The sequence below is a fragment of the Mus caroli genome, unplaced genomic scaffold (assembly GCF_978045245.1).
Source record: "Mus caroli unplaced genomic scaffold, Mus_caroli_1 scaffold_3, whole genome shotgun sequence".
NCBI lineage: Eukaryota > Metazoa > Chordata > Mammalia > Rodentia > Muridae > Mus > Mus caroli.
The window spans coordinates 75476938-75501517 of NW_028227258.1; the positions used below are offsets into that span (position 1 = coordinate 75476938).

Consider the following 24580-nt stretch of genomic DNA (forward strand, 5'->3'; position numbering starts at 1 on the left):
CCTCATAGAAGCAGGGGGAGGGGCGATGGGATAGGAGGTTTCGGGGTGGGGTTGGAAATGGGGATAACATTTGAAATGTAAATAAAGAAAACATCCAACTTAAAAAAAAAAAAACCTTGAAAAAAAAAAAAAAGAATCTATCAGCCAGAAAAGGTGGCTAATTCAAGGGATCTGAAGCAAGACTAAACATTAGCTACCTACTCCTCAAGCTTCTTAAAACACTCTGGCAGCCATCATTCACAATTCAAACCTTGTCTCTATCTTAAAAACAAGCCAGGATAGGAAGTTCACACAGACATATCACCATCAACTTAAGAAAATTCTTTTAAGTATCAATACCTTCGCTGTGTGTTAGCCTACTGGTTGGTGTTTTCTTTAAAGGGGATTTGTAGTTGCTGGGGACAAATGGAAGTGATTCATGTGGCTATGCAGGGTGCTCCAGGGCTAGATGATGCTACAGATTAAACTCGGGTCTGTAGAATGTCACAGTGTTAAACAAGATATCATAACGATAAGTTATTTAAGGAAGTTTAAAAAAACATTTACTTTTCTGTCTTATTTCAATTTGTTTAAAGTTTGTAGGAAATGTAAACATGTGATAATTTGCAAAGATCCTGGAACAATCCCAACTCCTAGCTATAAACATTATATTCTTTTATACTACTTATGTATTGAAACAAAACAGATTGGTCTAAATGTAAAATAATCTCAAAATTAGAATAAATCTAGTTTTAGTCAAATTTGCTATATATTTGGGGTCACATGAATAAAAATTGTATCTTCCTGATTACTATCTACATGAAATGCTTTAAAAACAAATATTAATGCCATTTCTGTCTGAATTCAGAAATAATCATAATTCATAAAACTTTAACAATTAAATGACTCTCCAATCCTTATGTTTTACTATGAGAAATAATTTTAAAGTCAAATAGCAACCACTCAGCTACATTTTCAAAGATTTAATTCTCCCCTCTCCCACCTTTGTTATTGGTCTTCAAGTAAAACTTTTAAAACTTTGAAATTTTATATATTTGGAAACAATGTTTAATTAATTAAACTTGGGGGCAGAACAATCACCAAAGAATAAACAAAGTGCTAGTCTAAAAGAAAAGCAAAACCATATAACCTAACTTAAATATCTTTTAAACTATGCTTAGAACTACTTGGGTCATTTCTATCTTTGAGTATATTATTCTGATACTGAAAAGCATTTAAACCAAGTTCTGATTTTCAGAGTTCCACAGAGACATCCAGATCAAAACTTCAAATGGTTACAGTATTATAACTGCCTCCTACATTGCTGACTCTTATACATGTTCAAGAAGAGAAGTTTAGCTCTGTAACTTCCATTCCTCAACCTAAACCTCCCAGTCACTTGTCAGTTAAGGGTTGGGCGATTTATTGACCGCCTCTGGATGCATACTGTCAGTGCTGAAGGAAATATGAGGGAAGGTTGTCGCTACTGTTCTGGAGCTCATTGATAATGACATACCTGCCTCTGTCACCCATTACCCATACTACAAACTACTTAGACCTAACTGAAAAATCAATAGCCTACTTGCACTGGTTCCTGTGGCTGCCTCCTTTGATTGTCAGCTCCTGTCTAGGGTCAGCACTTACATGAAAGGGGCTGTGACTGCCTGATGCTTTCAGGACAACCTAACGATATGAAACTAGCCAACAGAACAGTAAATTCTGTCTCCCTGCCCTCCTCATCAATTAGGCTTTGACTAGGCTTGCCTGTAGAAACCTGACCTTTTAAGTTTAGGTGAATATGGACTAGCTGAACACACCATTGCCCTCAGCACTGAGCCAGGAAATCTACTGACAGGTTAAACAAAACAGAAGGTTGTAACTGTCATAATTTGCATTGCACTTTCACGCCAACAAGGGTGTTATCAGTGGGGGCAAGCCCTGGAACACACAAGTCCAGCACCCTTAAGCCACACTACTCATAAATTTTCAAGTGAAGTGAGATAAAACGTAAATTCACAAATAGCAATGCATTTCTCATCTCTTGGTCTTTTAGGTTTGCACTTTGCAAACCCACAGAGTGCCCATCAACAACTCTCCTGGTGGCCACCTGGCACTCCTAAATGCACTGATGAAGGCCTTCCAATGAACTTAACAAAAAACTGAACTACTCAGCCATGCCCATTTAAGTGCTGTATCAGAGAGCACTACAGCCAATCACAACACAGCCAGTAACAGATTGCTGATCTGTGTTTGAAAATGAGGACAGTTAGATCACAACATATTTTTTTCTTGCTTCACTTCGTTCCCTACTAAAATATCCACACGCTTAGCATGGCAAGCAATTGCATGTGTGAGAGGAAGTGTTGAAATTATTTCCTACCATGATTCTCTGATACAGCATCTTTTACAGTTTGAGAGAAAACTAGGAACATCTGTAAAAATCAAAGATGTTAACACATTTACGCCTGTCAAATCTTCTGACGAAAACAAGTGAAGAGCATGGGAAAGTAGAAAAATGTCCTTTAAGGACACATGTGAGAATCACTTCCCAGTGTGGGTACATATTTTAATAAATGATTAAAATTTAGAAAATCATAGCTTCATGAAGCCATTTTTCTAAGAAGACACATTTTAAATTAATGGAAAACTTGAAATTCTTTGGCTTCAAACACTGTTTACAAAACAGAAATCTTCATGAAGATATCTAAAGTCTGAACTCCTTCATTACCTAGGAACAAGTCCCTACCAGTCATGCTCATGCCGTTAAACACATCTTTATAAGGATACACAGCACGCTTCATGGTAATAGTCCAGTTTTTACAAACAGCATCCTTAAATGTTCTCTCAAGTTGCTCCTTTGTTGACCTTCCCAACTATTTGCAATAAAAAGAAAGTATGATTTTTTTTTTAAAAAGTGGTTTGAAAAAAAATCATCTATGGTTTTTCTCTTAAAAACTTTCATAACCCTATGCTACTACAACACTGAAAGCCAAAAATTTCACAGAAAGCATTCTGCTTAAAATAAACTCTCCAAATTCAACAACTTCTCTTATACTATTTGCTGCTAGGTCAGACAGACACACGAGATCACTTAATCCAAACCCTCCATTTTAAAGCTGGAAATCGCTGACTGCGGTCTGCATAGTTGCAGTCCTACCACTCGGGAGGTCGAGGCAAGAGGAAAGTCTGAGGCAAGCCCGGGGTAAACGGTAAGACCCCCCATCTTACAAACAGTTCTTTAGGAAATAGGTAGAGATAGTGAGTGGATGGGGTCACCCAGACAGTTTTTGTTTCTCAAGCTGATCTTCTCTATTAACACTCACAAGAGCATCCCTTTTATTTTATGTATCCAGTAGATTATGTGACAGCAACAACCATACACTTTTAAAAAAATCTATTTATATCATTCATTAATATTTACAAAGAGTTTTGGATAGATTTCAGAAAATACTGAAAAATTTTAGAGCGTGTAACAGAAGTTACTCCACAGAAATCAATGCTATAGTTAGAGGAGCTGGTGAGTCCAGCTGGAACCTTCCTGACCTCACTGGTGATTAACTATGCATCTGGTGGCCTTGCCGTCCTCTGTGTTCACCTAGCTGATAGCACAGTGAAAGGGCATGGACAGTGTCTGCTCCCAGCAAGCACATCACTTAGAAAACAGTCAGAGCCACAGATCAAAGATTCCCCACTTTATCTACGCTGATTTAAACCCACTACAGACAAAACACGTTAGAGAATAAGAGAATGACTCTTTAGGATCCAAAGATAACAAGAAAAGATAGAAAGGGAAAATTCAGAGAAGAAACAGACTGGTAGAATTTGATACCCACAGGCCAAAGCAGCTGTTTTGTCTGCCCGCTGTATTTCAGATGGTTGTAGGAAAAGGGTTTGCTTCCGGCGTTGTTCATTTCTACAACATAGATGTCTCAGGACCTTCTGCTGTTGTTTAGCTACTACAAGAATCAGAGAAACCACCTTCTCTGCATATCATTTTTACTCTAACTTAAAGTATCTAGAGGAGGATTAGATTTTTAACATTTTAATTAAAGAGTAGCACATTCATTAAAAATGTTCTGTTATCTCAGGGGATATTAGTACAAGTCTACTGCTACCAATGACATATGGAGTACTTTAAGACCACTGACCATACAATAAGGTATATAAACTGGCTAGTTTTCCTAACTTGTAATTAAAAACATACTCATATGATTTGCTTATCTAGTATTATCAATCATTAGGACCTCAAAAACTGTTACATATGACCTAAGAGAAATATGGAACAAACTTTAAAACCAAACTATATTGAACTAAGTATACTTCAGTAATGTGAAAGTCTTCATCACTAAACTCTCTGATACTAAGCATAACAGGAGGTAGATGCAGGCATAGCATCAAAACCCCAGGACATAAAGTGCAAACAATACACTTAAGTTATAGTATTTCCATAAACATATCACACCTTTGAGCCATAAACCAACCTTCTGTTTTCTTTATCATTAAATTTAGTATTGACTAATCCTGGTTACCTTCTGAAAGTAACATGGCATCCGAAGTAAACGCTGTCCAGAGAGCAGTCCATACATCAGATGCTCAGCTTTCACAAACGTTAGACTTGGACCTACTACTTGAATTATTTTTTTGAGATTACAGTGAAAGCCAAAAGTTAATAAAGCCAAAGTTATTTGGCAGGTAAAATTTAACATTTTATTCACAGTACAGTTCTAATTGATTCAAATTTTTGTTTAAATAAGAAAAGAAAAAGGTAGCAGCACAAAGAAACATATCCAGCTTTTGAGAACAAATGCTTATGTATGGGAAGAAAGAAAATAAATAACTAAAATAAAGTACACCTTTAAAATGAGAAAACCTAAATGATTTCTTGATAATGTTAAAAAACATAGATAGCAATACAGTAAAGTTCAAATTCTTGCCAAGTCTGATTCTGTGTTCATGTTTTACTCCCCAGGTCTTGCACAATGGGTTTTGTCTTTCAGTGAGGCAAAGGCCATTTCCATTTGGCAAGCAGAAGTCTCCTACTTTAGTACTATATATCTCAGTGAAATCAAATTATGTATAGTTTAATATGGTACACAATTGGGTAGCTATTGCTCAACTTGGGATAAAACTTAATATATTATATTTTCAACCTTCTCATCTTGATGCCAGGATTATAAATAGAATTGTCTAATCTGAGGAAATATCACAGCACTGTAAGCAGTATAATGGAAGGTATATTGAAAACTCAGTATGTCCACCAAACAATACCCATAAAAAGTACATAAAACTGCTGTGTTTTTCAGTACCTTTCAATAGGTTTGCTGTGGAAAGTCAAAACTATCACTTTACCTGACAGAACACTATCTTTTGTTCACACTGTTTAAATGTGAACAATACCCCGGGGTTACCAATCAAAGAGATGAAAGGATTTTCTGTTGTTTTAAAGCTATTTTATGAAACTGAATGAAGTATTTCAACAGAATGCTTGGCCATTTAAAATAACTAATAAACAATAAAAATGAACTACTCAAAACAAATATTCAATAACTGGGTATTACAAATCAATTCCCGAGTAGTAATTATCACTACCTTTAAAACATTCTGAAGAAAACTTCAGAGTTTTAGAAAAATCACTTCAGTTGCCAAAGGATGACATATAATAGTAAAGAAGACTGGAAATAGTAAAATATCCATAATTGTTAGACTCTCTTGCACATATTTAAATTTAGTTATTTCTTCAAAATGCCATCAAACCAACACTAACAAGCCATGTTTGAGTAATCTACTTTCTTTCTAGCCATTACTGATAGCTTTTAAAATCAGAGATTAGTTGTTATTTCTGAAATTACATTTTGATCACATTAGTATAAATTTGTTTTCCACAAATCAAGTATTTTTATGATTACATCAATTAATTCAACATATAAAGACTAAAATTGAGTCACGGTATAAATAGATGCATAGATTTTTCAAAGTTACACCAGGGATTAAGAACAGATCCAGGTGAAAACGGAGTACTTTGCATTCTGAAAAGTGTAAGTACTTCAGAGACTTCTTAAAAAGAAAATAATTTAATTATTTCTTGAATGTTTCTAAAATGTTTTCAGGAAATGGAGATCATATCATATAAGCCCTGTGTACTCCTTGTAAAGACTGTTAGACTACTGTATACTGTTTCTATACACCATAAAATACATACCTTTTAAGTCTCACTAATCTGATAAAGTAAGAAATGCACTGAAGTTTAATCTAGTAAACATATCTTTAAGAAAAGATCAGCCCTGAATAAAACAGTTTAAGGATTCTGTACTCAGTGCAAATGTAAACAGGATTATAACTGTCAGACACACAGAAGCCCTGACTGCACCATTCCGCAGCTTTGAGAGCTGAACTGCTGCAGCAGTGTCCAGGTCCACAGTCGCCCTGGAGCAACAGCTTCCTCGGCCATGCAGGGACGGATGGAAATGACACTCAAAGGGCATTAGCTTGCTTTTTTCTCCCAGGCTGATTTCCCCAAATGGAATGCAGGCTTCTTTCTCAAAGCACTTAAGCTGAGGCTAAGAGAAAATATAACTGAATTTTCTAGGCAAGAAAGTTTCATAAATGGGTTATTTACTACCTTTCAAGAAACTTCAAAAAAAAAATCCAAGTCCAACATTGTTTAGGATAAAATACTATAAGGTTAACACTCTAGCCTAATTGCCTATTATTTTTCAACTGGAAGAATTTTCAGTTGAAGAACTCTGTAGGCTCACCACCTGATCCTAGCTAGCACTATTCTCCACACTAAAGTCCTGATGCTAATTTTAACTGTTAAAAAAAAAAATCTCTCAGGTCTAAATAGATAGTAATTTTCTTTTAAAGAATTTGTAAAAGTAGGTAACCTTTTAATTTCCAAATTACAGCTCACATTGGTTTTGATGAAGAAGAGTGTACTTCACTATGTTGAATTATGATCAAGTAAAAACGAGATGTACTAAGGGGTAACTTATGCTTCTGACTGCTGTGTAGACCTTAAATATCCACATATCTCAAAAGCTAGTGGAGGAATTGATCTAACCCGACTCAATTTTTAAAGAAACAGGGACTAATGTTTTAAACATGCACATATTTTAGTTTATAGTTACTAAAAACATGCCCATCTCAATACATTTCTAGATATCACGACTGTAATGATAGAAAATGATAGGCCCAGAGAAGTCTGAAGGTTCTGCATTACCCATAATCCACGGGGGAGGGGGAACCACCCTCCATGCCCTCCTTCCTTTCAGGAATGTCTTGCAGCCAGCCAGCCCAACACCACAGTTCTGGGCAGAAGCATGCTGATATTGGCACTGCCTAAACCAAACAAACAAGATGTTTAACAGTCAAATAAAATGTCCTGCAGTCTCCCTAATGAATTTGTCAGGGACCATCAGATTTCACTCCCCCTCCTTTGCCTCATTAACTCAAGTATGATGAGACGGATTATAACAAGAGAATACAGATCAATCGGTCTGAAGACTTGAAGTGGCTTTTAGCCTCTAGAGTTTCTTTCTCTCTCGGTCTCCTTAATAGAACACCGCATCTCCTGCAGAAGGAGCTGCCACTTCGTTTTAATACACCATCAAGGAGCTGCTGATGGACTTCTACACCAACATACATAAAAGCAGAGGTGACAGGGGCTCTTCAATTATAGCCTCCTCAGATACCGTTTCCCCCTTCAATTATTCAACCAGGGATAGGAGCCGCAAACAGCAGAAGCTGCTCTCAACCTAGGCAGTGGAGAGAGGTAAGGGGGAGGGGTGCAGTGTTTGCTGGAAGTGTTTAAGTTTATTGCTCGAATGATGTTTCTAATTAGCACCACAGCGATAAATTAAAGTCGCCTTTGTTTAACTGATTTATTATTTACTAGAGCATCTACCTTAGACAGGGTAAATTGGTAATGAATTGTTTTTAAATCAAAACATTTGTAACGTTTTATCATCCTTGCCTCTAGGAAGAGAAGTGGAGAAACGGTGGACAAGGGTGTGAGGAAACTTGCTCAAGCTGGCAGAGGTGAATGCAGTGGGTGCGCGCGTCCTGTAGCTTGAAGATGTGGCAGGCCGAGCTGAGACAGCCAGAATTACAAGGGTTCCCACAGGCGTCTCTGGCCACATGCATGCTGCAGATCTGGCCCCTGGAGGATGTGGAGGAACTCTGCACCTGGGCCTTGCCACCAGTCCCCGCCCGCCCAGCACTGCCTGTGAGATTTGTCCCAAGCTTCTTTTCCCTATGGTCCCATACTCCACGGGAGTACACCTCACTGGCCTGTAACACCTCCAAGGCAGGGACTATAGAATGCGCTAGTTACCCCGCTACTTGGCTTGGTCTGGGTCCTGCAGCACCAAAGCCTCCCTGACCAGCGGGAAACTGCTGGCCGCAGCCAGTCGCCTAGTAGTGCATTCACTCTTAGGAACGCCCACGAAACTACTGTCCCGGAGGCTCACTGATGCTTACTTTGCAAGGTTCTTCCCAACTCCTCGCTACTTAAAACGGCCCCCAAGCGATAAATCCCGCTTGATTTAAAAGAGAAAAACCCAAATACTCTTTAGAAAAGAGCTTTAGCATCAAGGTGGAGGCGGGTCAAGTCTCCAGCCCTCCAGACCACCAAAGACTAAGAACGAATGAAGGGGTAGGGATCCAAGCATCTCATGCCCAGTAGAAAGAAACATTAGCTCTCTCGTTAGCAACTGAATTCAGGTTCTGGTAGGTTTCAAAAAAATGCAAGTCAAGCTCTCCTACAGGGTTTTACAAAAGTTATACACAGCTTTTTTTTAAAAAAAATCGGGCTAAAAATCTTATTTCCCCTATGCATAACCTACGGCTTAAATATTATCTGCCAAATCAACCTAAAAATAGCCCTTAACTACCTGAGTGTATTTAAACAACTGAGAGCCCTGACATCTTAAATTTTGAGATAAACTCCCAGTAGCAAGTGAATCACCTTGCTGCAGCCCTTGTTTTTCCAAAAGTCCTACAAGGCAGCAATCCCACAGTTTGTTAAGGATAATACATATTCTAAGGCACAAGAGCAACTGAGTTTTAGTGGGATGCAGGGGAGGAGGAAGGCCATCTGGGTAATCAATAACAGGAAAGTTATAGATTTTTGTCCCAGTCAACTCCTTTAAAAGCAAGAATCAATTATGAAAATAAAATTATTCTAAACCAGTACTGCCCAAGAATATGTTCACAATTAAAGTCACAGTATTAAAAAAAATTAAGAAAGCCTGAATTCAGGCTCAATTTTTTTCCTTCATTTTAATTTAAGTCTAAACTATTTTGGTAGCTTATTTCAATCAGCAAGTATAACCAAGTAATGTATGCTAATATAAACTTACAGTTTCTCAAAACTCACATATTTTCTCTCTAGTTATTGGTTAGTTCCTATAAGAGTAAAATAATGACACAAAGATAACTCAATCTAAATTATGAAATAAGGATCAAAAACATATCTGGAGTAGTTTTTGTCCTGTTCTGTTTTTTTAACAGTATATGGAAATTACTAACAAGAGATTTATGGTTATAGACTGTCATCCTATCCCCTCCTTTACACATACACAGCAATTCTCCAGCTCTTGGCAACAATGGGATGGGAGGGAAAGAGAAGGGGGGGGGACTACAAAATTTAAGTCCTTTCTTAAGCTCCCCTTCCTGCTCTCATTTGCCTTCAAGCCAAAGACAGTTTGTTAGAGTCTGTACCTTCTACAGAATGTTCAGAGAATTAAAACCAAAAGTGAAGCTCACTGAAACCACTACTACTTTCCAGGAATTGATCCAGCCCTACCCAGAGAAGAATCCCTTCTATAAAAACTCCTCTTCACTGCAGCTGGTAAGAAAAGAGGATACGAAAGAAAATGGGACTATCAAACGAGTGAGAGCATTTGACTTCTGTCTAGTCCTATTTTCTTACACCCCCACACCCCCTTTATCAAGTGCAGTGTGGTGGCTGCTATGGTTCCAAGCTTGTCTTCTCTCTCTCTTTCTCTCGGATTGGCTAAAGCACTGACAGCTTGCATAGGGATTGTAGGAACTGAAGCTCCACCCCTTCACGGTGGCCCAGAACCATTCATAAACTAAGGAGAGAGAGAGAGAGAGAGAGAGAGAGAGAGAGAGAGAGAGAGAGAGAGAGAGAGAGAGAGAGAGAGAAGAGGAGAGAAAAGTGTGTGTGTGTGGGGGGGGCAGGTATCAGAGGACAGGGGTATGAGGTAGAGACTGCACACGCAACCCAGAGGAGAGGAAAAACCCGGACTCCTTAGACCTGCACACCAGATACAACGTAAGCAACGACTTAGTCACACTAAAATAGATTCTTGCTAGGGCCAAAAGTATAAATAACGAGGCAGAAAAGAATATCAAACAACTTGCAGCAGTTTGCACCTAGAGAAAGGCAGGAAGAACCCACCACAAACAAACCAACCCAATCCAAACAACGCCTCCAGTAGGAAGCCAGGAAAACTGCTACGACACAACCCCCTGAGAAGAGGAGACTAGCACGCGGAGACCGCGCGGGGCGTCTGCAAACCTCAGAGTGCGCTGCGGCCTGAGCTGTACTTCGCTGCTCTCCGGGCATTAATTACATCCTTCACTTTCCTTTTGGGGGAGGGTAAGGAAGGCATCACCTACGCTGAGCTAAGGCGTCCAACCATCGAGGGAGAAGTTTCAGAATGAACCACTGAATGTTTTTGTCTTATTTTTAAATTTACTTTGGCACTTATAAGACTTCATTTCCAGATATCTGGGCAATCGTGGCTGCTGCGGACATCTAAGCCTAGCCTCTTGGTAACCTAGTTTTTTCTCTCTCACGATTTCATCCATCTCTCCCGCACAAGAAGAGGCTCGTCTTTATTTTTGCAGGTACTTTCCCCCCAAAATAATATTCTTTCTAATTTTCTGCGGAAGAAAGAAAAGAAAATTCCAAAGAGGGAAAAGAAAAGGCCAGCCGGCTATATCATCAGCCGGTCAGCCCAGGTGGAAAGCAAGAGTGAAATTGGGGCTTCAGGGGGAACGCACCGCCTTTCCACAGCCGCAGGGCCACCACCAGTGCGTGAGCCTTGGATCCCTCAACGTATTGCGAGACGCCGGTGTACAGCCCGGACCTGTGCCCCAACATGATCGCCGCTCAGGCCAAGCTGGTTTACCAGCTCAATAAATACTACACCGAGCGCTGCCAGGCGCGCAAGGCTGCGATCGCCAAGACCATCCGAGAAGTCTGCAAGGTAGTGTCGGATGTGCTAAAGGAAGTGGAGGTGCAAGAGCCGCGCTTCATCAGCTCTCTGAGTGAGATTGACGCCCGCTACGAGGGGCTGGAGGTAATCTCGCCCACCGAGTTCGAGGTGGTACTCTACCTCAACCAGATGGGAGTCTTCAACTTCGTGGACGACGGATCTCTGCCCGGCTGTGCTGTGCTCAAACTAAGCGATGGGCGGAAGCGGAGCATGTCTCTTTGGGTCGAGTTCATCACAGCGTCTGGCTACCTTTCTGCGCGCAAGATCCGCTCGCGTTTCCAGACACTAGTAGCCCAGGCGGTGGACAAATGCAGCTACCGGGACGTGGTCAAGATGATCGCCGACACTAGTGAGGTCAAGTTGCGCATCAGGGAGCGCTACGTGGTGCAAATCACCCCAGCGTTCAAGTGCACCGGGATCTGGCCTCGCAGCGCGGCACAGTGGCCTATGCCCCACATCCCCTGGCCCGGCCCCAATCGGGTGGCGGAGGTCAAGGCCGAAGGGTTCAACTTGCTCTCCAAGGAGTGCTACTCGCTGACTGGTAAGCAGAGCTCCGCAGAAAGCGACGCCTGGGTGCTGCAGTTCGGTGAGGCGGAGAACCGCTTGCTGATGGGCGGCTGTAGAAACAAGTGCCTCTCGGTGCTGAAGACGCTGCGGGACCGCCACCTGGAGCTGCCTGGCCAGCCGCTCAATAACTACCACATGAAGACGCTGCTGCTGTACGAGTGCGAGAAACACCCGAGGGAAACGGACTGGGACGAGGCTTGCTTGGGCGACCGTCTGAACGGCATCCTGCTACAGCTCATCTCCTGCCTGCAGTGCCGCCGCTGCCCTCACTACTTTTTGCCCAACCTCGACCTCTTCCAGGGTAAGCCCCACTCGGCCCTGGAGAGCGCTGCCAAGCAGACCTGGAGATTGGCCAGGGAAATCCTCACCAATCCCAAAAGCTTGGACAAACTATAGAGTGCTGCCGACTGCGTGGAAAACAACATAAATGGGCATGCTCTCTCAGAACACACAACAACAGCAAAAAGTCGAAACACAAACTTTTATGTAAAACACCTGAAAGAACGGAAGTAGGCAGAAGACATCCTAATTAAGAAGCAAACAAAAGAGGGCAAACCAACCAACCCCCCACCCCCAAAATAACATTCTTGCACAAAAATGATCGTTTCCTTCCAAACAATGTGAATTTAAAGATCGCACAAAAGAAGCAATCCGGCTTTGCGAACACAAAATGAAACCCAAGGTACATTTTTCAAATCAATGTATAGTAGCTTCCCCTCTTTCCCTTCTTTACACCCGCCCCTCCTTGTTTTGGGTTGCTTGAATGAGTGTCACCAAGTGAAAATAATTATTTAACTATATGTGAAATTTCTTTTACAAAGTTTTACTGATGTGAAATGTGTCTCAGTGCCAATGTCAATGTGCCCCTGCCTCCTCCTTTTGCACCCCTAACCCCCGCCCCTAAAATGTCTTGTTGAAACCAGTAAACCAGTAATAAAAATATTACTTTACATTGTAATTGGCTGCTTGCGGATTGTTCTTGAATGAAGGCAGATGAGATCACTTTCTAACTTACAAGATGTGAACTTGAACTAAATACAGGAAGCTTCCATTTGAACTCTGATTTGCAAACTTTAAAATACAGCATATTCTGGAGAATTAATTATATGAATTTCCCCCAAAATCCTTAGTAAAAAGTAAAAGAAGTATTTTACTCAATATAACACATATTTTATGTTAATAGCAATATTTAAAAAAGAAAACAGTGTAAAACAATATATTGTTAATCCTAAAATTTAAAATAATAAAAAAGCCTATTTAAAATTATATCAGGATTTTTTTAATGCTGTAAAGTTTTTAAAATCTAGTTCTAAATGTTTTTTAAATTGTTTTTAAAGAATGAAGTCATGTCATGCTCTTTCTTCAACTATTTGTTCTTTTTAAGTTTCAACTAGTAATAATAAATAAAATTAGCAAGAAAATCAAAGACACCAAAAATAATAAAATAGTCACTGCAATATTTCTCTCCTCTAGCAACTGGTAATATGAACAATTCAGATTTATAACTACTTTGTTTTTTTAATGATTTAGTTATGAATGCAATAAACATGATCATTTTAATTAAATTTCAAAATTATTATTATTATTTTGAATCTACTTATATATAAAGGTCTTAAAACTATTTTATGACCTAAATAATTACTCCAAAAATTTAGAAATAGGAAAAGCACCTTCCATATCCAGCTTTCTCAGGTAACAATCCCATAGACTCATTTCAGTGTTTCAACTCTGAGAAGGTTTCTTTTACATGCAATAAAACAACTGTTTGGAATAAAAAATAATTAGAAGACCTGAAACTATCCTAAGAAACTGGTTTGTTTTCTGGCCAAAGGACAAGATTTGATCATGTGAAGTAAAGGAACAGAATATGTTAAACACTACCTCTAATATTTAAATTTTATTCTTTAAATTCATCTATTTTTAACGTTTTTTTTTTTTAAATCTATAAGTGAAAGATATAGAAGAAAATGTTGTACAAGGCAGTATTCTGATGAGAAGTCTGGGTGGGGGAGGGGTGCTAAGAACAGGAGGACTAAGATTACTGAGCCCTAGGAAGCTCGCAGGGCTCTGAAGCACCAGGTCACTTGACAGAACAGGCATAAGCTCTAGGCTGCCCTGGGAGAAGTAACTCTGTGTCAAAAATATAAGCTTAGGGGCTGCCTACTTTGAAAATACCTTTGACCTTTCAATGTACTTAGTACCGGGTGTGTGTGTGTGTGTGTGTGTTTGTGTGTGTATGTTGTGTCTTCTTATAAAAACAAAAACAAACTTATTAATTCAGTGCACTCACTAATTATTTTGAACAATAAAACAATTTATCTTCTTAAGGAAAAGGTCTGAATTTTAAGAAAAATTTCAAAGGAGTATGTTTGAAAATATAAAACAATAGCTACTCAGAGGTGCACACAAATCATTTAAAGCACAGTGTTCGGTTTAAAAGGTTAAAATGCTTTCTTAAAAAATGACTAATGCACTCGATAAAGCATGTCTAGCACGGAACAGCGCTTCTTCCAGCTACTTACAAAAAAGTTATTAAGTATTGACAAGAAAAAAAAATCCCAATTTGATATCCTCACATCCTTATTTACTGCAAGTTTTAAAAAGGGTTTTAATGTTAAAAATGTTGTAGTCCAGCAAAGTGTTTACAATAAAACTATCTTTTAGCATTAATGTCAATATTAAATCAAATATTCTATCAATAATCTGCTGAAGTTAATTTCAAATATGTTGATGTCTGGAGAACTAGGTATGTTTCAGTACAAGACAAATTTCATGATTAAGGTAAAATATCTTATGTTTTACAAGCAACAGAGAAAGAAAACTAATGTAATTATGCTACAGAAAGACAAAAAAAAAAAAAAAAACAAAAAAACCTTAAAAGCTACAGCTTCCTATAAAAGAACAAATAGCTTCAGAGAACCTGTTCTCCAAGGCTGACAAAGATCTTAATTTTGAAAAAAGTTTTTAAACACCATTGATTAGATTTTAGACTTTAAACTATGTTTGTCCCAAAAGTATAGTAAAGTATTCTGAATGAAGTGTCAGTCTCTCTGAAGTTCTGAAGTGTCAGGAATCAGAGTTTAAATAATTTTGGTAGCCTTTTATAATGAATTTATAATATACTTTAGCCACAAGACAAAATACAAAACATTTTGTGGTGATAAAAGTTCAGAATTCAAGTGTTCTTTGTACCAGAGTCACGAATTTATCTAACTGCAACTAACCAGTTCTCTTGTGGCTCTCTTTTCCTGTGTTCCAGCAAGTTCTCCCTGATACAGACAGTGGTATGGAAACAAAGTACTTAAAGCAAACATGGCTGAGATAAGAAATTGTTTGTAAAGCTCAACAAAATTATAACATTATTTTTTCTCAAAAGTTTTTTTTTAGAAATACTTCCAAATTAGAAAGATTTCACAATTCCACATGATTCCAAAACAGAAGAGGCTACCAATAAATAGAATATGTACATGCTGCATGCATGCACCGCCCCCCCCCCTCGCGCACACACACACACACACACACACACACACACACACACACACTACAAGCCAGTAAAATTAATTATTTCATTTTAAGCCACTACTCTTTCTACAGGACACTTACTTGGTTATTTTTCAATAAACTGCTTCCTCTCAGAACAAATTATAGTACTTACTTTCATAAAATCAACATTATTTTGGCTTTATGACTGTGTTAAAAAACAGAAATGTTTCTAAGTAAAGTAAAATTGCCATGGTCTGAAAAGTAATCAAAATACCTTCGAAAGGGGAAATTACATTTTCATTTAAGAATAGGAAATTATGCAGTGCCTTGTAAAAGCTACCACAGGTAATGGGAAACAGAGGTATCACACTCTGGCAGAATACGCTCACGTGCACCAAAGAATACTAAGCTATGGGGACAAAGCAAGCATAATGATATATTGGTGTTATATCCAGAAAATAGAAGGGCTAAACAAAACAATTCTACTCTCAAGCTCACTGAATTTTTGTTGCTTAATTCACTCTGGACCCCTTCAGGCAGAATATATTTATAGACCATGTTCCCCGAGGTCTCTTCCCCCAAAGAACTAATGATAAATGCAATTAAGTGGGAATTGTTTTTGAATTTAAATGAACGTCAGTAATCTAACAAGATGGTAAAAGAGTCTTAAGCTAGAACTGATAACTGCTTTGTAGCAAGCAGAGGCAGTTCTGCAAGAGCTTTGAACTAAGCTTATGAGATTTTATCAATTCCAATTTTAATTTGTAGAACACACTAACCCATAATAACAAAATATATAAATAAATAAATAACCCCTTCCCTCCCCATCTTCTCACCTTTGGGTCAATTTTCTTGAAGTTGGGATCCTCTTCATCCACCTCAAAATAGAGTTCAGAGGAAGTGACAGAGAGAGTGCCTTTTACTACAACTGAGGGGGCCACAAGCTGAGCTGGGGTGCTCAGGCTAACAGGACCTGCCAAGAGAAAAAGAGAAGCCATATAAGAATCAAAAATTTTCAAAACTCAAATTTGATCAAAAAATACTATTTAATGTTTGAAAATTTGTACTTCTAAGTACAACATTGCTGAGCAATACACTTCTCTACTCTGTCCACACAGAATCTATCTCTGAAGATGCAAAGTGCGGATTCTCATACTATAAGATTTATAACAGGCAGTTAACGATAATAGTAAGCTAAGAAGCAATTATCTTACAGGGAGTGTGTAAAATGTTGGTCTAATCTCTAGGTAAGAAGGAGGCACTGCCTAAATAAGTACATCCATTTAGAAAGCCAGCCTCAGGCTACCAACAACATGGAATAACAACCAGGAGCAAGGAGGCCTCAATAGGCTTCCAAGGCCAGAGGTGACTTCAGAGCTTGGCTGAGACATGAACACAAAACGACTCGCTTTCTGAGTGAAGTGTTTGGGAATCCTCTGATAAACCATCTTCTGTGATAAAGATTCTGCACCAGTTTTATACAAAACCTCTTCTATGCTAACTTGCCTCTCATATAAGACTGGTAAGAATATTTCTTCTCAAAGTGTCCTCTCCACTGTTAAATATTGCTCAGTGCCTCCAAATCTAATATTAGTGTAGTTCAGGGACTCTGGGAGTAAACAGCTGGAGGGTGGGTTTCCAAGTGAATGAATTTTTATTGGAATAATCAAATCTCCACAGGGCTTATCAAAGAGACAAATCAGACTGCTACTGAAAACAATAGATGCACTATAGACAGAACAGCTTAAAGTACATTAGAGCTAGCCCTAAAATAAGCTGAACATAATTATAAAATACATATATATATTTAGAGATAGATTCAGAAAGAATTTGAAAATCTACAATTTCTCATTGTACAAATCCTGTTTTTTTAAAAAAAAAAAAAAACAAACAAACAGCCAAAGAGAAGAGTGGCATGTGTAATTCTGAATTAATATAGTGCCTATAAACAAGGTGCACCTATTCAGGTAATCAATGGATGAATAAGTGTTTCAAAATTCAGATGAATTGACATTTCCATCGATTGTTTGAAGTGTGATGGTCTTTAATCTCACATCAATCTTAATGTGTGCCAGTAGGACAATGGAAGGGATGCTCTGCAGAGATCAGAGCAGGTTTTGCCCTCTATTCCCAATGTACAAATGCATTGTGTTTGCAGATGGGGAGCAGAGGCTTCAGAACAGCCATGATTTCCCAGAGCTCATCCCTGTAAATGGATGGAATAAGCAGCTATGTGTTCTTTTGCTGTCTCCTTTTGCCCTCTGTACATTAGCATGTAATCCTGAGAAGAAATAACATTTTTTCAATCATTCTCAGACATTCAATTACAGGGTAAGCAGACAGCTGCAGAAGCTGGGGCAGCCTAGGTTCTACAGAAGACCCCTGACAATTTCCACTTCATTTCTAACCCGCACCACTTTATTAGTGTGGATTACTTCTTAATCCCATTGCCATTGTCAAGATTATATAATTAAACTCCCTTTCACCTCTATTACCGTGAGAACATATCGTTAGTCATAAGAATAGGAGTAAAGTAAAAAAAGGAGATGGATAAGTAGATGTGAAGGAAAATACCAGAACAACAGCATCCTCCTTAACCCCCATTCCCACTACAGACCCCTTAACAAACGCACTCCAATTAATTTTATTCTACGTTGAGTGGTTTATGATCATCAAACAGGGTAATCAGCCTCCAGCTTTGTTTTCATTTTTCATGGCAGCACAAAGTTGGAGGTATATTGCCAAATAAAAGCTTTCAAATGACTATTCTCTTAAATTCATTGCAATAAAAACTATGTAATTTTCACATATAGAAACTATGTGCTTTTTCATATTTTCCTCATGAAACAGTAATAACAATAATAGCAATAATAAAAAAATCACAGACATTAAAGTTAAAAAGTCATCTATGGATAAAACTTCAGGCTAAACAAGTGAATTTTTTTTTCGACAAGAAAAATAAAACTGAGAATCTCCTAAATATAAATCAAAATTCCTATATTATGAAAAATGTGTGACTCCCAAGGAATTTCTGAGGCTCAGTTTTTGAGTGACTTACATGTATATTCAGTATTTCCCTAAAAGTCTATGTTTAAAGCAAACTGCCTCCAAGCTTTGTTTACAAACAATGGGCAGAATTTCACTAATAATCCTCATTTTATAGAGTATGGCAACTTCCAAAGGCTGCACGAAGCAATTCTGTTGTAGCTGTTTTTAATATTTTTTGTTTCAATGGAAATTATATATAAAAGAAAAAGATCAGGAAGATCAGAGGGCTGAGAAGAAGAAAAAACAAGAGCAATTATAGAAGATGAAGGGAGAAACATTGGGAAGAACAAAACCAATTTCTAGTTAATATAATTGTGGATGTAGGCTTGGTAGTCCCAGTGGTCACAGCTGAAAAAGTAAGTAATTAGATGTTCATTGTCCCAGCGCCAGCTGAAATATCTACGCAGCCACTGAATTACCGGCAAGATTCTCTAAATCTTTCTCATCCACGGATGACAGAGTATCGTCGTCGCCTTCCAGGAGGGCCTCGTTTTCAGAGTTCTGATTTCCTAAAGCCTGACTCTTGATGGACTGTTTTCCTTTAGCAAGGATGTCTTCATCTGCAGCTGAAATGAAAAGGAAACAAAGCTGTCCATCAGCCCTGAAGAAACACTCTGGCAGAGGGGTAGGGCTGCAGAAAGGGTAGGTAGCCAGAGATGGCCAATCTTTTATACAGTTACCCACACTGGGTAAAGTGACCGGGATGGCACACACGCTCCTTCTGACAAACTCGATTCCCCAAGCTAGTGTAATGTTACCCTGAACAAGCACCCTAATCCCATTAAATCTGACCCTTGCACTGCTCACCCTGCCATTTATTTACTTATAGTTAGGGCAGGAAAGGATCCCAAAGCAGCGCCCCTCCCCCACAATTTGTTCCCTTAGTGGGAAAAAGCAGAACCTAGTCTAGGAAACAATGCTTATTTAACATGGAAAAATAATGAGTAGCCATTCATTTCACTGAATATATTACACTGGCGTGTATTTGGAAAGGGTCAGGGAGTGTCCAGAAGAGTGGTCAACGCTTGGGGACGAACACCAGCCAATGAGGATGAAGGCCCAAACCCCAAAGCCCTATGGGATAGTAATAAAAGTTCCAGCAGCAGCATTCTGTTGTTCATTCCCCTCTCCTCCTGCCCAGGGCTCTCTCCCACATTTTTACACATCCTCCTCTGCCCGCAACACTAACACAAATATTGAGAGGGGGGTATTGTAGCAAGGAAGCAGAGGCTCCTCACTGCCCCCTCTGCTGTTTAAACTAAAGGGCCAAGACACCCCGGGGGCAATCATAACAGAACAGTAGGCAGAGAGGGTTCTGGGCAAAGAGCCTCTTGTGGCCTCAGGACTAGGCAGCAAGGCCAGGGAAGGAGGAGCAATGGAACCAAAGAAATGAGTCAGCTTGCAGCTGGAAGGCGAGCACCCGAACCCCACGTTGCTCCTCCAGCGCCACTCTGGTGCTCCGGTTGGGCAGTTTTCTCCGGGGTGTGTGTGTGTGGGGGGGGGGGGTAGGGGGGGAGACAAGCAGCCAGGGCTTGTTTGTAAAGTTCAAGAAATGATGTTTCTTTCCTAACCTTCAATTTCTTTGAATGTTGACACAGAAGGGAAAATTCAGGAAGGGGTTTCTAGCAAGGGAAACCCCAGGAGGTGAAGCACCTGACCCACCCAGGCCAGAGCTATTGATGTGGAAATCCGATGGTTAGGCTTTTTGCCCCACCATTTCAGCCCAGATATAAAGCTCAAATCCAAAAGAGAATAAAGCCTGGGTTTAGAGCAGCGGTTTGCAACCTCTTGGGGTCGCATATCAGGTATTCTGCATATCAGGCATTTATATTACGATTCATAAAGGTATCAAAATTACAGTTATGAAGCAGCAACAAAATAATTTTATGGTTAATCACCACAACATGAGGAACTGTATTAAAGGGTCGCAGAATTAGAAAGGTTGAGAGTCACTTGCTTAGAGTGGCTGTTTACCTACAGAATTGATGCTAACAAACTGCTCTTGTGTGTTGTTATCTGCTTATCTCAGCAGATCAAAGTATCTTTGGTTATGGCTATGGATCAGGGTCAAGGTAAAACGTTTATTTGCTATTTTTTAATGGTTTAATCGTGCATCTCATTAACATGTAGTATTTATGGAACTAAATAGAATTTTGGGCTTTTATATTAAATAAGGAAGTCATGGGAAGAAATTAGCTTTGAGTGCATTCTACAGGTAAATAAAATTTCACTCTTTTCACTCTCTAATAGAACATAGTAAGATGCACAAATATAGAAACTCAGTAAATATTTGAAATTTTTAATATTAAACGTTTAGTATTTAACATTAAAATTGCTTTATATTTTCCAAACCTAAAGGAAATGTACCAATTAACTATTAGAGCAACATTATGGTTCTTTATCTTTAAATTAAGTACATATAGATTCCCTACACTACAGTAAAAATTGTCTTAATACAACATGATCTTTCAAACATAATCAACTTGACTAAATAACCAAAAACAAAAGCCTGACCACTGAGAAATCTAAAAGGAAGTAAGTACCATCTGAGCCTTCTCTCCACATTCACCAGTTAGGTTTTGTTACTGAACTGGTGCTCTGCATCCCCTTCATTTTCATGATTTATAACTCTCTTCAAAGCAAAAATACTACCAACAAGGATATTACATAGCACTTACCATATGCCACAGAGTGTTCAAATTATTTTACATATTTAACTCATTTAATTCTTAGAAACCTGGTAATTCCTCAATTTCAGATAAGAAAACAGATTCAGAGAGGTTATATCATTTGCCTCAGGTAAAAGGAGCCATGATAACTACAGTCAAGATGCAGACCCAGCCATGGTGGTACCAGAGTTTGAGGTCAAGCCCTGGTCTGTGTTGCACCAGCTCTTAGACAGAAGAGAGCAACGGAAAAGAAAAACTAGTGTGCAACAATGAATGTTGCTGAGTTAAAGAATTATTTAATTCTTTGCTTCTCATAGTGAATTTAAAAGACAAAGTAAGAATTACAAGTAGTAAAAATAATCATAACCCAAATTTGCCTGATATCAAATACATGAGAGACACAGCATCATGTTGTTATATCTATAGGATCTCGGCCATATGGATCCCAAGGTACACCAAGTTTATTTGAAAAAGAAAACTGTTTAATCTGCAAACATTTACAAAAAACACAGATCTTGGTAGCAATGTGCAATGGTTTAAAATAGCTTGGTAAATAAATTCATTCATTTTAAATGGCTACTAAAAATATAATGTGTTATACCTCCCAACTGGGATTTGAAAGTTTTAAATATGTTCTCATCACGCTGACTCATGGTAAAACAAGGTACCTTTTGAATTAAATAGTTTCATGACAAAAATTTCTGTACTAAACTGTACTCAATGCATACAAACACCCACTTTAATTTATTTATTTACTTATTTTTACAGGCTCAGATTCTGGAATTGTTCAATCTCAACTGAAAAACCTCTTGTCATAGAAAATATGCAGCTTACTGATATTTAGAATGGCTTTCCTGTAATTAACTCCCCCTTGAGGATTTGAAGCTAGCAGCAGTAAAATTACCAACAGTACTCTAATACACACCACATGCGCTGGTCTGCAATTCTCAGTGGTCTAATAGCTTTCTGCTAAAGAACTTTTTTTTACCTTCAAAATTAGAACAAAACTTTCCCAAGCATAAAATAAAAGATAATTATCATGTTTATATGTTCTAGGGAAAGATGTCATTTTATCCTTCATTTGCTTTTTTAGGCAATCAACAATTATAAATAAGTATCAAATATTCTGAAGTCTAAAAGCCTAATTGGATGAAGTTTAGATCTTACTTTTAGTTCAAATTAAAATTGCAAGTCAGATATTTATGCTATTAAAAATTTTAATGAACATGACCATTGTTCATATTTTAATAATTTAACTGATACAGTTATCTAATGCCATTTTTCATTTTAATATTTATACTAACTTAATAATTAATTCCATTGTTATACAGAATTAAAGAAGCTTATCCAAAGTGGTACATAACACATCTTTACTTCATTGAAGCTAAGCAAAGTCTAAGAGAAAGGCTTGTCCTCAAAATATAAAATTCAGGTTCTTAGGAGTACAATATGGACATGAAATGATTTATCTATACAACACAGAACAGGTAAGTAAGATTGATATATAATAACAATAAACATAGGAAAATATTTATCTACAACTTATGAATCCCCTTTTAAACATCCACTAAGCAGGAAACAGGAGTCTCCAGTGTCGCAGGGAAAGATGTTTATGTGTTAAGAAAGACCTACTTAGTTTCAGAAAATGAAATTCCAATCGAGCTATAGGTATGACATCAAAAATACATAATATGATATAGGCAGCCATGAGATGTGTTGTAAAGCAAATAGTTTAACTGTATTCTGAACAGCAACACATAAAGAGTATCTCAGTCAACTATTATCTTGATCTAATTAGACCTCCTCTATAGTTAATTTCCTTAGGGTTTCTAGCCAATAAAATGTACTCTAGAAAAACTGCCTGAAAGTACAAAGAATATTTTTTTTAAAATAATCCCAGCACATATCCTAATGATGTTGGATTCTCTGTAAGTTTTAGATAGAGAATCTAGTGCATACTGAACCTATAAAGGAAACAATAGTAAATAATATTGCCGAAATTACCAGAAAAAGGATCTCATTTAGGAACTTTCCATGGTTTGACATTCCTAGGGATCCAAATTATTAGTATCATTCTATACATTAACAACATATTCTTAAAGCTATGTTAAATATCCCTCATAGATTTCCATCATCATGCACACTCTTTACAAAATACAAATGTCGTGAATTAAATCATATTCTGGTGCTAACCAGTTGAATTAAAAAAATATCTTCTTACTATTTAAACATATTTTACATGGCTTTAAGGAAAAAATTTCCATTCTATCTAACAATAGACTTTTGAAGACAATGCATACTGCCATGAAAATCTGATCACTCCTCAGTTAACCTAGGCTGTAGTCCTGGTACACTCCAAGAATTACATTAGCCCTTTTTTAACTCTGTTTTTTTATCTTTAAAGAAGAAGTTAGACAAGACTTGATTGAGCCTTAGGATCCTTCCAGATATAAAATGCTCAGATCTTAAGTAAGTGCCACACATGCTTTGGAAATATGAGAGGAACCATTGTGACAGATTTCTAATACATTTTAAAACTATAAATAGAATAAAATGTCAAGAACCAAATGCCTATCTTTTCTTGCTGATGTTACTATCCACAAATAACATTTAAACATAAAATAGAATATTTACTTTAATTTTAGATCATGATACAGTTTCTGCAAAGTTACAAGAACCTGCCATTATAACACGACTTTTATAAATAACCACTTTGGAGGGTCTCTGCTTGAAAAATTACCTAAAGCTCTTTTCCCCAAGCAAGTTAATGTGAACTTGGGAAGGGCAATTAAATTGTCAGAATTAAAAAATTTGTTTTTAACTAGAAGGTAGCCAGAAGTAGAGTCATGGGGCTGGTATTGATCGCACCAACAGAGAACATCACTCTTCAGGTATTTACTCTGCCACCGTTACACCAGAGGCTTTCCTTCAAACCAAATCAATCTATAAAAAAGATGGCTCACACTACCAAAATCCATCACTAATATCCAATGGCACTTCTATTCAGATGCCTTCCTTTAGCAATGATAATGCAGCTCAAGAAGTTCTAAGAGTCTACATTTTAAAAATGTTTGTCTTTTTTGTTAAATAAATTATAAATAAAATTCATGAAGCAATATAACACTAACAAAGCAGCCATGGAAATATCTATTTCTAAATTCAATATTGAACTTTATAGTATGTATACATGTGTAACTATAATTTTAATTGCTTTTGGCCAGAACAAATGTATTATTTTGCATATATGAGTCTTATGTTTGATAGCTTCCATTGTGTTTTGGGAATTATTCAAAGTCTAAATACCATAATTAACACAAGATCAAGATTGAATGTCAATTTGATAAGTTATTTGATTTCATAGAAATCAAGTTAAAAATTAAGTTCTTTCCTTATAGAATATATTAGCATAAATTAAGCTGACATCAAATATAGTAATTTGTATGTAATCATGTGCTTTGTCACTAAAGATACCAAAAACATAAAAAGAATGTATTATAGCTTATATATTTTTATAAAAGATTGTCCTAAATAGTATTTAACATATTACTAAACATGTTATATTAAACATAATTTATATCTTAATTCTAA

At 37.6% G+C, this 24580-nt stretch overlaps 2 protein-coding genes across 5 annotated transcripts in view; one reads left to right on the forward strand and one right to left on the reverse strand.

The window, feature by feature from the left end:
* Window positions 1-24580, reverse strand: part of Lrba (LPS responsive beige-like anchor protein) — a 576347-nt gene that overhangs the window by 240289 nt on the left and 311478 nt on the right. For all 4 annotated transcript variants that reach the window (XM_029475138.2, XM_021158805.3, XM_085835789.1 and 1 more), the window contains exons 39-40: window positions 18743-18889; window positions 16112-16248 (exon numbers count right to left, since the gene is read on the reverse strand). In XM_029475138.2, coding sequence (XP_029330998.1) covers window positions 16112-16248; window positions 18743-18889 — 284 coding nt within the window. The remainder of the gene's footprint in view (window positions 1-16111; window positions 16249-18742; window positions 18890-24580) is intronic.
* On the forward strand, window positions 10405-12780 carry Mab21l2 (mab-21 like 2). Its single transcript, XM_021158806.3, has one exon. It carries the CDS (start codon window positions 11109-11111, stop codon window positions 12186-12188), a length of 1080 nt encoding a protein of 359 aa, XP_021014465.1. The 5' UTR covers window positions 10405-11108; the 3' UTR covers window positions 12189-12780.